Here is a 15041-nt window from a genome sequence, read left to right as displayed (position 1 = left end):
AATACTAAGGCAATGACAGTTTCCAAGGTTACGGTGAGTCAGAAACCTGATGACATCAAGAGGTTATGACTTCATTAAGATGAGGGGATGACCCTTCCACTGGCCTCATCATGTTTGACTGTGTGTGTACATGTGTGTGTCAAAGCTGGGGATGATAATTTCGCTCATCTTTTTGATTTCTGTTTACAGCGCTGTCTCTCGGAGCATCTCTGGCGACATGTGCCACACAGCCTCAAAGGCACTTAAAAAGATTTGGCAAAGTGGCAACGTTGTATTCCCAAGCATCACGTCTTATTTAATTGAATTCTTGTAAAGGGAGAAATGAAAGGAAGAGGAAAATAAGAGTAATGCGATGGCGAAGAAGTGTGGAGAGAGACAAAGAAACAAAATTGCAGGTTAGTGGAAATGGCGAGTTCCTTCTGTAAACACTAGCAGTATTCAAAGCTGACCTAAGCACAGCTCTGGCGGGATCTCAAGTGTTTGTTGAGCAAACACTTCAGAGCTAGTCAAAGAGAGGATAAAGGTGGGCGTTAAGGGTCAACTTGAGGGAGTTTTTTTGTAAGAGCTATTGATCAGTCTAGACCAAGGATCCGATTCTCAGCCCACACCTGATTGAGCCTGACCCGATGTGGTGGACTCAAGCTGCATTTCTCTTAATTCACTTTGGCTTTGTTTCATTTATTGATTTCATTCAGTTTTGTTTTTTTTGGCTGGACCGCAGAGGGCCAGCCCTACAAAAGCAAATCTCTGTCACTGAGTGAGTGAGTGATGAAGTTACACGAGTGGAGTGTTGAAGTTTCCTCTTTGGCTGTTGCTCTTTCAAAATGAAAAAGCCGGGAACGGTCCTTTATGCACATGAGCCCGTCCAGCGCAACACGTCCGGCTCACAAAACTTGGACCAAGCTGTCAAACTAGGTGATCTTAACATATAATGTTTTCAGAAGTAGATTTTGATGGATTGTTTAGACGGAATAACAGAAAGTTTACGAGCAGGTCGCCATGTTATTTCCTGTTCGAAACGGTAAGCATAAAACCAGGGACCAATCAGGTGCATTCCACGAGAGGGTACGTCACCACTTGAACGGCCAGTTGAGAGGAGCAGCGCGTCCCCTAGTGTCCTCGCCGGACCTGCTGGACATATACCGCCGGATTTAACATTAAAGACATGACAAAATTCACAGACTGACCGTACACGGCCCAGCCATATACTCGGTTTTGACCGAGTCCTGTTTCGTTAGATCAGAGCATGTGGAACAGCGCTGTTAGGTCTATTTATTTGATTTTCTGTCTTAGCAAAATGAACAAAACAATCAGCTTTTTCTACAAACAAAGAAGAAGAAAGCATTACAAGAAAGATAACAGACTGACAAAAGACAGCCATAAACCACATGCGGCCTCCACAGCAGGGGTCGCGACCTCCCAGCGGTCAGCTCAGATAGGGCTGCACTCTGGCAACATCCCCTGCTTCCACTCACCCAGATGTCTACTTTAGTGTCCCGTCCTGCTACCCGTGCTTCACCTCACACCATTACCCCCCTTCATGCCCTCCCAACATCCATCTTCCTACTCTGTAAACAATGACGGATCAGAGTGCTGGCAGGCCGGGAATGTACTCTAAACATACATCAAGCAAATGTCCCTCTTCTCTCTTTCCCTAAAAAGAAAACCCATTTACACCACCGCACCTCGTCGTGGTCCGGCCTGCCAAACAGGACCTGGATGGATTTCTCTGTGACAGACGGAGAATGATACTGACAAATTATGATGGGGCATAACCTTAAGAGGAACTGCACATACTTCTTTTACCCACACACACTAACCATCACCCCCACAGGTGTAGCTGGAATGAGGCTGGATAGAATCTGTCATTACTGGCTGCTCCATTTGCTGTTTCATTTTTCAGCAGCCTGGTGTTGCCGGCTCACCTCTGGACGCAGGACGGTCATCACTTATAGTCTCCACTTCTCTCTCCCCCCATGCTGTGTTTCATCTATCCTTTTTCTGCCTCACACACACACACAAACTCTCCTCTCTTTCTATTACCTCTCTTTTTCTTTCCTCTCTCATTCCCTCCACTAATCAGTCCCAGCTGAGCTCCGGCCAACACACACAGATGAGCCTCTTTTAGCAGCGTAGCACCTGTCCTTCCCTGCCTCCTCTTCCTCCAAAATCTAAACTACCTCAGCCTGCTTACTTCCTGTGCCATCCTAGGCCACACTGGATTCACCTCCAGAACAATAATAGAGAACAGGCAGGTATGTTTTGATGACAAATCTAAACGCCACATCTCGCAATCAGACCTATATTCCCTCCGCCACGCCGAGAAGCTCGGGAATCCTTCGATAAAGGTGCCAGTGAGTCAAGACCGAACAAAGCCTGCGTGTCTGCAGATGTCCCCGGCGTGGGATTTACAGGCGATCAGTAAGAAATAAGACGGGATGAGATGCGATGGAAATAATCGCCTGTGAATGGTTTACAGCCCGGGGAAGGCTCCCTGGGCTCTGCTGAGACTGAGAAATTGATACTCGGCGGATTCACAGCTGAGGCTGTAAATACGCTACTGTGTGCACAACTGAGAGACTAGGAAGGGGAAGCTGTATCTGTCACACTATAAAGAGCGCTGTGAACATATATGCCATTTCCATTTTCCATATGCTTCCACCATCACCGAGATAAAGTAGGAAAGCCGTCCCAGACTCCATGATTCGGTGATCACAGTATCACATCCTATAATACTAAAGATTGATTTATTCCCATGGCTTCCTACACCGTGTCGTTCAGGCTTGGTACATAAATCACGGGAGGGATAATAAAGCTGGCGTAAAATGTTCTCACATTGTAGTGCTTACACAGATACACTTTTTCCTTGTGTTTCTTTATTGCCTTTTGTCACAGCGGCGTGTAGGTATAATGGAGTGCGGCTCACTGAATCGTGGGAATGCATGCTGCTTCCAAACAGCATATGGTGGCTCTGTTACAGTACTTGTAAGTGGTCTAGCTCATGTTTTATAAGTGTGAGATGAAGTGGTTGAAGGATTACTACTTCTTTCAGCAGCTGAGATCCCACTGTATGTCTGTGGCCAAATATAAAATACACCGATTATTATATCTATTGTGTGCTTAAAAACAGAAAATCTTCTCGCCACACGCTGCTAAAGTCTCCAAAACAGTCCCCCCACCCCTCTCCCCCATCTGCTTCACTGAAAACTGCAGCAATCAAAACTGAAATGAGAGGCGGTCCTGCTGCATACATTCAGCACAGAGTCCAGGTGGTGCATATCCCCACAGCGATGCGTGTGTTTCTACAAACCCTGTATACATCCTCAGCACTGAGAGTGAGAATGAGAGTGGTCCTTGAAGGAGAGCAGAGACAAGAAAAGACAAACAAAGCATCAGTCTCGCTGCCCTGCCTCACTGTCACACACTGCCTGCACTACCAGAACAAACAAGACTACTTAAAAACACCAGGCTTCATCTTCCCGCCTGAGCTCCCCTGGCCTCACGGTGCTGCATCCTGTCAAGCGTAAAAAAAAAAAAAAAAGATGAATCCGGGCTCGTACGCTACAACTTCTGAAAATAGTTACTGTGTTGTTACGTCCTTTAGGTCATGAGTTGTAACGCGGTAAGAAGAATGAGCTCACTCTGTCATCAAGTTAAATTGATGTAGACAACTTTTGGAGCGACCAATAAAAGGACGCTTCATCCCTCCACATTTCATCAATGTCAAGTGTGTAGTGAAGCAGTTATGGCAGAGTTGGACATTTTGACCTTTAAATGCAGCACTTCCATTAGGCTGATCACTGTCATTTATAAGCGTAGCTGCATTTGGTAGCACACTTCATATCTGTCAGAGTCAAAGTGTAGGACTTTTAGGAATCTACTGAGTTTGTGGAGGTTTGAAACTTCTAACAATGACTCCCATGACAACCTTCTTTTATCTCATCATTTATACTGTCCAGTGAGGAATAAATTCTTCTGAACTTAAAAGACTCACTTTTTATAAAACACGACCACCAGTCTAGTGAATCAGAATCACACAATTACACTTTTAACACCCTGAAATGTACTAAGATTTTGGACCAAAAACTATATTACACAGTAGATAAAAGGGCTGGGATGATACACCTATCTCCCGATTCGATACTATCACGGTACTTGGGTGCCGATTCGATATATATTGCGATTTTACAAGAATTGCAATTTAATATTACAATTTATTGTGGTTTTTGTTAACTTGTTTAACACTAGAAAAAGTTGAATCATACACTTCTAGGGACTTTTATTTTGGAAAATCTCTAAATTAATACAGTAAAAATGTTTGATATACAGCATGTATGTAGTCAGAGATATCCTGAAGTCATATCTATGAGTTATTGTCAGCCATATTACATTTTTTCCAGCAACCTAAAAATCAAAGAATAAACACATTTCCCTCACAAATTAGTGGTATTTTCTTTTTAATTTATAAGGGACATGTAATGTTTTATACTTCTGGTGAATATAATCCAATCAATCTTATTTCCATGTATGTATTTTGTATATACAGTTCCCTTTGTTTAACACCTTATTTTGAAAACCGGACGTAGTCACACGTGTATACTTCTGCTAACTTTGCCAAGTCCGTCGCTAGCCCTGCCGTCAGCTCCGTTCTCTTCATACATCCATGGTCAGCTCCATCAGGTCAGCATAAATGTCAGTATATGGGTGCTCTACAGTTATAGCGTCGGCTGATTTGACCACGGAGATGCGAGTGACGGCTGGCTTGACCGCACGTTACCGCAATACGATAACGTTACCTGTCCATGACAGAGTTAGTAGGCAGCTTTAGCCATGATGTCTAGCTCTGCTTTTCCTGTCAATGTGTGAAACCCAAAGTGTTTCCATACTTTACTGGATGTGTAGTGTTTACCACTTTGGATTTAAAACATGAGGGTGTAGATAAACTAAACATGAATCTGAATCATAACAGACACACATACTGCATTTGGTTTGTCAAAGGCCAAGAAAGCAAAACAAAACTTATTTTCAAGCTCCAAGTCAAACTTTTGGAGAAGATGCACCCAACATTTAAATGTTGCCTCCCTGCTGTGAAGCCTGAGGTCATTCTGCTATCTTCAGTACTGAAAGACTTGTGACTCCTACTCACTTCTAATACGGATCCCAAAACAAAGAAGTGGGAAAAAGTACTGCAAAGGTTTCTCTTTCCACTTTCACTCGCAGGCCAGTGCCTCTCTTTAAGTGTGGAGAGATTTGGTAATAACCATCAGCTGTCAAAGTTGTCTGTCCCTTTTTCCTATTACAGCCCAGGGGGGTCTTATGAGGATCACAGGAGGGACGATATAGTTTTGTTTACCAGCGATGTCTCTCCCTCCCACTATTTCTCTCTCTCTCCCTCTGAGTGCACACAATTGGAGGCGTCTCAGCAGGGGGGCCTTCCTCCTTTTCCAGGCTGAATGCACTTGCTACAGTAAATATCCTCTCGCCTGCTTCACCCTGGGATGAGCAGACAGACACAAATCACCGCGTCGATTCGATGGGGCGAGGAGGGAAAACAGAAAAGGGGAGTGAAGGACATGGATTTTTTTTTATTACAGCCCTCTATGATGAGAGGTATTAGAACAAAATAGAGGGAAGAGTGACTACCTCTATTTAATAACAGAGCAGCACATTCACTATTTTTAACTCATTTTGCTACAAAGGGCTTAAATGACACACACTAGGGATGTCCTAAATACCACTTTTTTATTGGCTTCGAAGCTTCGGAGAGAAATATTTGAAGGTATTCAAAGCTTCGCAGCGCAACGCAGCAGGCTGACATGTTATACTGTCTGTCTCCATCTCCCGCGTTTCAGTGCCCGGGACAGCGCCGCTGCCGCACTACTGTACACACATGCACCTCTACACACAATAAACAGCGACATCCATCTGAGAATAAGTCATAATAGATAATGTTGAATATAAATTGTGGGATTATTCCTTATTTCATGGTCTATTTTGGGATTTACATTATTATAACATATATATATATATATATATATATATATATATATATATATATATATATATATATTATATATATATATATATATATATATATATTATATATTATAATTATATTATTCTCCAGGCATGGAAATTGATATTTTCATATTCAATTACTTGTCCAGGTTTTTCATGAACGTACAAACCCTAACACATTCTGAGATAATTTGATCACCTGTAAAGTAAGAGACAACATACTGCCAAGGTTTGGACCAGAGTTAAACATGATATCATTAAGTCAACCTATACGTTTTTATATTTGGTACTGTGTGCAAAACTAGTGTCCTGCATCAAGAGGAATTAATCTCATCATGTGGCACACATGTGGTTGAATCCAGGAGTCACTTGAAAAGAGGTAATTTTATTGAATATAAATCCTGAGTTCTATATTTAAGGTCTTTTAATCCATACCTAAATACCCTTTAAGACCTTGCATTACTTCATGTTTTTCATGTTAACTCTTTATTAGCCTATATTAATAGTCTACAGTGGCTCACGTTGGTGAAGCTGCCCGTGACAAGAGTTTAAAATCTGCCCTTTAGATCATACATGCATGCAGGTGCTCAGCATTAATGATCCATATAACATCATGACTCCTTGAATTTTTCACATCAAAACAGCATCTTCTACTTTGTTAATCACTACCTTTCCCTAAGAACTTAGGAACTCACTGCGCTCTCTCTCTCTCTCTTCTACATGTTATTAATGTTTTACTAAGTCGTGGTTGTGGATGAGGAACAAAGATACATCCAAAGTCACTGTCATGTACATCAAACCTTTCCATTATAAATTAAATCCCTCTCATACGGTCTCCCCTGTGTTTTTGTGTTGCACACCCACTCCCCTACAACTTCCCCCAGGCTGTCTGTTGATGCAACGGAGCAGTTACCACTCAGTAAGCCTATACTGGTTGACTGTCATCCAGTGAGCCCAGAGGGAACCCTGCAGCCCTGGCTCACAACAGCCGTGAGTGACTGCGACAGCAAGGAAGCCTTCTGTCTGTGTACGTGCGTGACCACTTGTTGATCTTATATCCGTTTTAATATCCTTACATTTTGTCAGACAATGTCGTAACTCCTATCACATGCCATTCCTATCACGCATTTTACAGTTTGTGTAAATAAGACAGGAATGCTCGACTCCTCCGCGCTCCACATGACAGCTGAGGAATGCAGACAAGCCACCTGAAGTGCTGGATTGTAGGGCAGGTGAGTCAGGTGGGGACACTGCAGCCTGTGTGTAATCAGTAACCACATTGCACACACAAAACTACCACTCGTTTGACAAACAATAATAAAATGTTGAAACCGGAAGGCAAAGTGGTGTTTTTATTGAAGGGATGCACCGATACTGGATCGGATGTCGGGCCGATACTGATTCTAATAGCTGGATCAGGTATCAGTGACAATGTGGCTGATCTATTCAATTCGGTTTTATGTTTATATACTACAGTATTGACTGGAAATTGTAATTCCTTTTTCAGTTTTGACCAATTTGTTGCTGCATTAAAAAAGAATTCTTGTTAATTTTGAAGATTTTTTTTTTACCAAGTTACTGGTGTATGATTTGTTATTTTATAGTAAATAATTCAGTAAAATTATATCTATATTTATTTGTTAAATTTAGTTTTACAAAAGTTAGGAAAGCGATGTTTAAGTCAAGATGTTGCCTTACACATGAAAGAATGATCACTTCCACACAGTGAGGTATACAGCTTATTAATGAAACACTGGTATCGGATCGGTACTCGGTATCGCTATCAGTATCGGGACTGAAAAAGTTGGATCGTTGCATCCCTATTTTATTGTCACTGCTTCACGTGGAAACACCTGAAACACTCACACACAACCTGTGCGTCTTTATTCCCAGAAACGGGACACACACTGTTGCCCTTCAAACCACATTCAATCAAGTGCTCACCTGACATGTTCATTCAAATATTAGCTTTACCAATATAGACTGTGATAGCTGGCAATACCTCTTACAAATCCCACAAAATCCTCTTGACATATGCCTGCTGTGCTTTTAGGCTGGCTGCTGAGTAGTAGCCGGGAGCACAGGATGCACAAAAGCTCTTATGACGGTGTTTTGAAGCAAATGTTTGGCGAGTAACTGGGGAGATTCCATGGGAAGAATGTGCATAAGTAATCTAACCTGAAGATAATGACATCTCTTTATTGCATGAGTGGCTCACAGGGGGGCCCTCATGGGGCACACATTTCCTGTTGAACCCCCACTGACCCCCTCTCTCTCTCTCTGTGTGCAATGTGTGTGTGTCTTCTCCGAGTACCCATTGAGTGCAGAACACACAGCAACTCAAGGCAGCTTCATTATATTTTGCCCAGAGACCTCCTCTATGTGCTAGATCTGGTCGCAGGTTTGCTGCGTGTCAGTTAGTTTGTAATTTGATTTAAAAGGCCCTGTGATATTGGGTTTTATTGTGCTGTAGTGGAGCACATTCCCAGACAAATGTGCAGTTAATAAAAGAATCCCAAACCAATTGACCCACGGTTTAACTTGGGGGGGTTGGAGGCCCCTGGGGGTCATGGGGCCCTTGCATGCTTTGATCAGGTAGAAATGCTTTTAATCCACTTGGCTGAATAAACTGGAAAAAGTTCCCAAGAAAATAATATTGGAAATTTGTTAGAAAGACAAAATAAGCATCTCTCTCTATAAAGTCATTGTAGTAATTTCCACATGCTTTATCCACTTGGCTGAATAAACTGGAAAATGTCCAAGTAAAAACATTTACCAAAACATAACTGGTATTTGTGTAAATATAAGTTACCAAGAAAATAATATTGGAAATTTGTTAGAAAGACAAAATGAGCATCTCTCTCTATAAAGTAGTAATTTCCACAATATTAATACACTGAGTGTGAATACATTTATCTGTGCAATATATCCTTGATGCAATATACACCTCAAGTGCAACTTTGTTTACGTTTTATTTATTACATCTACTCTACCTATTTTACAAGTGCAATTACCTCTGTTTACATTACATCTATTTTTATATTTTATACTTCTAGTGTAACACTTCTGTTTATATGTATTTATTACATCCACTTTACCTATTTTATTTACTTTATAACTATGTGTGTTTTACCTGTTACATGTTTTATCTGCCTCGTCTTGTCAAGTATTTGTTTTTAAAGCACTGACCAGAAGTGGCAACTGTGAATCTCGTTGTATTTAATACAATAATGACAATAAAGCTTTCTATTCTATTCTACAATGGCATGTCTGGAAGGAAGGAACCATCACTTTCAACTACTTTCCACTGAGGTAAATAGACATTAAGACACACAAGTAAACAAAAACAACACAACAAACCAGTGGTAGTGATAGATAGTGGCATCATATGAAACTAGAAAACTTAAAGGACTCCATTATTTCCAATCATGTCATGTTAGCTCGTCAGGAAAGAGGCTAACACTCTAAAGTTGGGCTAAACTTCGGTGGGGGAAAAACTGGCATGGCCATTTGTCAAGGTGTGCCTTTGACCTCTGACCTCAAGATATGTGACTGAAAATGTGTTCTATGGGAACCCACGAGTCTCCTCTTTACAGACATGCTCACTTTATAATAATCCTATGCAGTATAGGGGAAAACATGCAGTTTTTTGAATGCAGTATACATGGGAACTTGGGATCCTAGTACCATTTTTGCATCTTAACAATACAATAGGTGTTTCATTTTGGCCCGTGGCCCTCCATTGAGTTCCAGTTTTGGCCCTCCAAGGGAAAAGTTTGGGCACTCTTGACTTAAGACATACAAGTAAACAAAAACAACACAACAAACCAGTGGTAGTGATAGATAGTGGCATCATATGAAACTAGAAAACTTAAAGGACTCCATTATTTCCAATCATGTCATGTTAGCGTGTCAGGAAGGAGGCTAACACTAAATTTGGTGGGGGAAAAACTGGCATGGCCATTTGTCAAGGTGTCCCTTTGACCTCTGACCTCAAGATATGTGACTGAAAATGTGTTCTATGGGAACCCACGAGTCTCCTCTTCACAGACATGCCCACTTTATAATAATCCTATGCAGTATAGGGGAAAACATGCAGTTTTTTGAATGCAGTATACATGGGAACTTGGGATCCTAGTACCATTTTTGCATCTTAACAATACAATAGGTGTTTCATTTTGGCCCGTGGCCCTCCATTGAGTTCCAGTTTTGGCCCTCCAAGGGAAAAGTTTGGGCACTCTTGACTTAAGACATACAAGTAAACAAAAACAACACAACAAACCAGTGGTAGTGATAGATAGTGGCATCATATGAAACTAGAAAACTTAAAGGACTCCATTATTTCCAATCATGTCATGTTAGCGTGTCAGGAAGGAGGCTAACACTAAATTTGGTGGGGGAAAAACTGGCATGGCCATTTGTCAAGGTGTCCCTTTGACCTCTGACCTCAAGATATGTGACTGAAAATGTGTTCTATGGGAACCCAGGAGTCTCCTCTTTACAGACATGCTCACTTTATAATAATCCTATGCAGTATAGGGGAAAACATGCAGTTTTTTGAATGCAGTATACATGGGAACTTGGGATCCTAGTACCATTTTTGCATCTTAACAATACAGTAGGTGTTTCATTTTGGCCCGTGGCCCTCCATTGAGTTCCAGTTTTGGCCCTCCAAGGGAAAAGTTTGGGCACTCTTGACTTAAGACATACAAGTAAACAAAAACAACACAACAAACCAGTGGCAACCTCCTAGAGAAGCACCCAGTGGCCTCTCAGTGTCCTCACCTTGAACTCCACAGACAGCTGTGGAGTGTACTCCAGCGTCCACAGCCCTCGGACCAGCGACGCCAGCTGCTCGGTCACCTCTCCTCTGTTGCTCTGCTGCTCCTCCTCACCTCCTCTCACGTCTCCGTTCATCACCAGCCTCCTCCTGCTGCTGCTGCTGCTGCTGCTGCACAGGTCCGACTTGTACTGCTCCAAACCGAGGTACTCAGCCAGCAGGTCTGTGTTGCTGAGGCACTGAACCACGGCGTTCATGAAACAGGTGTTTCCGTGGTTCTTCAGTCCCAGCACTCCGGGCGTCTTGTCTCCGTAGCACCACGACAGCCTGTCTTTCACCGAGCCACCACCACTGTGAGAAAAAGACACCGTGGAGCTCTTCTTCACGGTCACCTGCTCGTCTTTGAACCCCCCCTTTGAAGCGCTTTGCGCGAATCCGCCGTCGTCGTCCTCCGCGTCCGTCTGCGGCTCCTGCGCGTCGCCAAAGTGCGCCAAAGTGCCCAAAGTTTTCAGGATCCTTCCCATGAAATTCCCAAAAGAGAGCAGCGATTTCCTCCTCATGAACCTCCCGGTTTTGTATTTCTTCTTCTCTTTGCGCTTCGTTGGTTTTTTGGCTTTCATGGCATTTCTTACCTTGTTGTTTTCCTTGCTGCGGGTCTCCATGGCTCTAGATAACGTTTTAACAAGAGAGGAAATGAAACCGGCTGTGTGGAGTCGCACCTGTCTGCCAGGCTGTCTACCTCCTCCTCCTCCTCCTCTTCCTCCTCCTTTTCTCTCCACAAACCTTCACCACTCGGTGCCAATAATAAGGCACATTGTTGCTGATATTATTCCCTTGACATCCTGGTAATTCCCAGTACGGTGTGGTCACCAGTCCGCGCGTTTTGCTGAGAGACGCTCTCTCCAGGAACTCTACTGTACTAGAGATGAGACGCTTCTCCTCTCTCTCCACACACACACACACACACACAGAGAGCAGGTTCAATTACACTTCCTCATCGATGGCTCTGAGCTCTGGATTTCACGCTATTCCCTCTGTCCTCCTGTCCTCCCTCCTCTCCTGTCAATTGACAAGTTTCTATTTGGAGGATCCTGTCTAATGCCCGCCCCCTCAGACTGTGAATTTAATTTACCTGGATAGTGATTCTATAATTAGGGGTACATGTCATGTCCATGGGCTGTATTTATCAATTTTACTAAATATTCACTTCAAGCAATGGTCAATTTTATATCAGGGCACATTTCTCTTCCATTTAATACAAAAAAAGTCAACAGGTCCCATCGTTTATTTTGCAGAAAATGCATATTCTATACTGGAATTTGCTGTTTAGGATACAATGAGCAGCAGCAAAGTCCTTTTCACACACAAAGTCTCACACACACTGTTGCTGGACTGGCAATGGAGCATAAACATGTCTTACTTGTTACACAAGGGAACAAGGAAGTTGTTGTCTTTAATAGGTGTCAAGCACTGTAGCCTTAAACTGCCCCCTGTAGGACCAATTACAACATCACCTGATTTAACATCTTCAGAGGGTGATCCTACAGTAGGTGCATGAATCTGTAAACTTCAACCTGACCCTATTTCCAAGCTCAAGCCTAAAACGAAGACAAATCAGCTACTGAGAGCCTTTTAGTGGTGCATTATCATCAGAGGATGGACTCATTAAATACAGTAAAACTTCTTATTGACCACCTATAAAGTAGTTCTCAATGTATCCACATGCATGAATTGTAGGGCTCCTGTGTCTTGGTGTAACAGGATTATGCTGCTGTTCGTAGTAGGGCTGTCAATTGACAAGTTTCTATTTGAAGGATCCTGTCTAATGCCCGCCCCTCAGACAGGAATTTAATTTACCTGCTGGATCACACAATAGAAAAGGTCCATACAATGAGCAGCAGCAAAGTCCTTTTCACACACAGTCTCTCACACACTGTTGCTGGACTGGCAAGGTGCACAAACATGTCTTACTTGTTACACAAGGGAACAAGGAAGTTGTCTTTAATAGGTGTCAAGCACTGTAGCCTTAAACTGCCCCCTGTAGGACCAATTACAACATCACCTGATTTAACATCTTCAGACAGAGGGTGACGAAGAAGACACCGCTGGATGATCCCACAATAAGAATCTGTGAACTTCAACCTGACCGTATTTCCAACCTCGAAGACAGATCAGCTACTTAAAGTCTTTTAGTGGTGCATTATCATCAGAGGATGGACTCATTAAATACAGTAAAACTTCTCATTGACCACATAATAAACTAGTTCCCAATGTATCCACATGTTTGAATTGTAGGGTCCTGTGTTTTGGGGTAACAGGATTATGCTGCTGTTCGTAGTAGGGCTGTGTATTGGCAAGAATCTGGCGATACGATACGTGTCATGATATAGGGATAACAATTCAATATATTGCGATATAGCTGCGCATATTGTGATTTTTTAAAATCTAACTTTAGGAAAACTGTCATTGTATAAAGAACACCAGAAATACACCATTTTAGAACGGCAAAAATAACACATTTGTACTGCAAAATGTGTTTTTGCCCCAAACTGCATGGGATTATCATAAAGTGGGCATGTCTGTAAAGGGGAGACTCGTGGGTACCCATAGAACCCATTTTCATTCACATATCTTGAGGTCAGAGGTCAAGGAACCCCTTTGAAAATGGTCGTGCCAGTTTTTCCTCACCAAAATTTTGCGCAAGTTTGGAGCGTTATTTAGGCTCCTTCCTGACAAGCTAGTATGACATGATTGGTACTAATGGATTTATTAGGTTTTTCTAGTTTCATATGATGTCAATAACTTCACTCTAACTTTTGAATGCAGCCACAACCTCTGAAATACAGAATAGCGGCTGGATCCACCGGCGGGCCATCTTTAAGAGATTAATTAAAAATGTTTTTGAGAATCAATACAGTATCACAAAACATACAAAACACATTTTCTTACACCCCTAGTACATTGTATTTTTTCTATTTCTGCTAAAAAAGACTATCCACAGATGTGTACAAGCATCTGCGTTTGCTTCACGTTGCTATTGGAACACTTTATCTATAACACCAGCATTTACAGACACATATAGAGCCTCCTATAAATAGCCTGGCTGCTGCCTTCACACACATTAATGCTGCTGCTGCTACTGTACACCCTGGAAGCTCCTCAAAGTAAGTGAAATGGATGTTACAGAACCATTCGTCCGGAGTCGGATGCGTTACGTGCAGATCTGATTTTCAACGGGGATCCCGCGTCTTTTGTGCTATATTCAGATTCTAATCATCTGAAGCTTAATTTCACAGCTCACCAGTACTAAAGATTGAATTTAGTGGGCCAGATGTGCTGATTTATTGAAATAGATAGCCCGGGCCCCATCCAATATTATAATATAATATATTTTCCCTGATGCTTTTATTCCCGCATCGTTAGGACACATGGTGCATCGTTGTAACAAATAAACAAAATATATTTATTTACAGAAAATGACCCACAATCGTCCTGTATTCATAAGCAGGGAGGAAGACAGAGATGCCCTTTTTTCTTCTTTTTTTTTACTGATCCAGGGATGTTTTTGCTGACTGCAGGTTTGCCATTTTACTTTTTTTGGGGAAGCAAGGGTAAGTTGTGAATTATTTAGATTAGCCATTTTGAACAATAGTGAGGAGAGTGGGTTCGGATCAGAGACAGTCAGAAAGGCTTTCTGCTGTGTCTTAACCCGAATACTTCAGGGAATCGCTGTTGATAGATTAGCTGACGGCGGCCGTGTGCTTAAGCAGCCAAGAATCTGGGCCTCGTCCTTGTCTTTACTTGCCTGGGTCCAGACCTTTGAATCCACCCACTCCACTGAACTGACAACCGGAGTGGCAATATCTCTATATATATGGTTTATATACTGTATACAGCATATGTTATAAGGTGTATTATTTATTTGCTTGCTGTGTTCTGCCCCTTATATTTATTGCAGCATCCCTGTTTTTACTGTGGTTGTTTTACTATTAATGTTTATAATTTTATGTGCTTGCTGTGTGCTAATTGTAAAGTGTATTGGGACCATACTGCATGGTGATTCTGCACTTCAAATAAAAGTGACTGATAGATTGAAAGTCTCTACAGTACCAGACAGAAGAATCATATCTGAGAAAAATGTAACGTACTGTATAATATAGCCTTGTATTTACGGCGATCTGTAGAACGGCATTGATTCCGTTCTCGAGAAGTCTAAAGAAGCATAATGCAGACACTTTGATGT

At 42.1% G+C, this 15041-nt stretch overlaps 1 protein-coding gene and 1 long non-coding RNA gene across 2 annotated transcripts in view; one reads left to right on the top strand and one right to left on the bottom strand.

The window, feature by feature from the left end:
* Positions 1–11805, bottom strand: part of usp43a (ubiquitin specific peptidase 43a) — a 132343-nt gene extending 120538 nt beyond the window's left edge. Inside the window, exon 1 of the mRNA XM_037762176.1 lies at positions 10804–11805. Within this exon, the coding sequence (XP_037618104.1) occupies positions 10804–11460 (657 nt within the window). The 5' untranslated portion in view covers positions 11461–11805. The remainder of the gene's footprint in view (positions 1–10803) is intronic.
* The window catches only part of LOC119483781, a 29977-nt gene that overhangs the window by 5090 nt on the left and 9846 nt on the right, over positions 1–15041 (top strand). Inside the window, exons 3-5 of the long non-coding RNA XR_005205793.1 lie at positions 1258–1266; positions 13436–13442; positions 14356–14359. This is a non-coding gene — a long non-coding RNA (uncharacterized LOC119483781). The remainder of the gene's footprint in view (positions 1–1257; positions 1267–13435; positions 13443–14355; positions 14360–15041) is intronic.

Source organism: Sebastes umbrosus, chromosome 3, assembly GCF_015220745.1.
Source record: "Sebastes umbrosus isolate fSebUmb1 chromosome 3, fSebUmb1.pri, whole genome shotgun sequence".
NCBI lineage: Eukaryota > Metazoa > Chordata > Actinopteri > Perciformes > Sebastidae > Sebastes > Sebastes umbrosus.
Note: the sequence above shows the minus strand (reverse complement) of the source record. Positions and strands in the feature narration are given on the sequence as shown.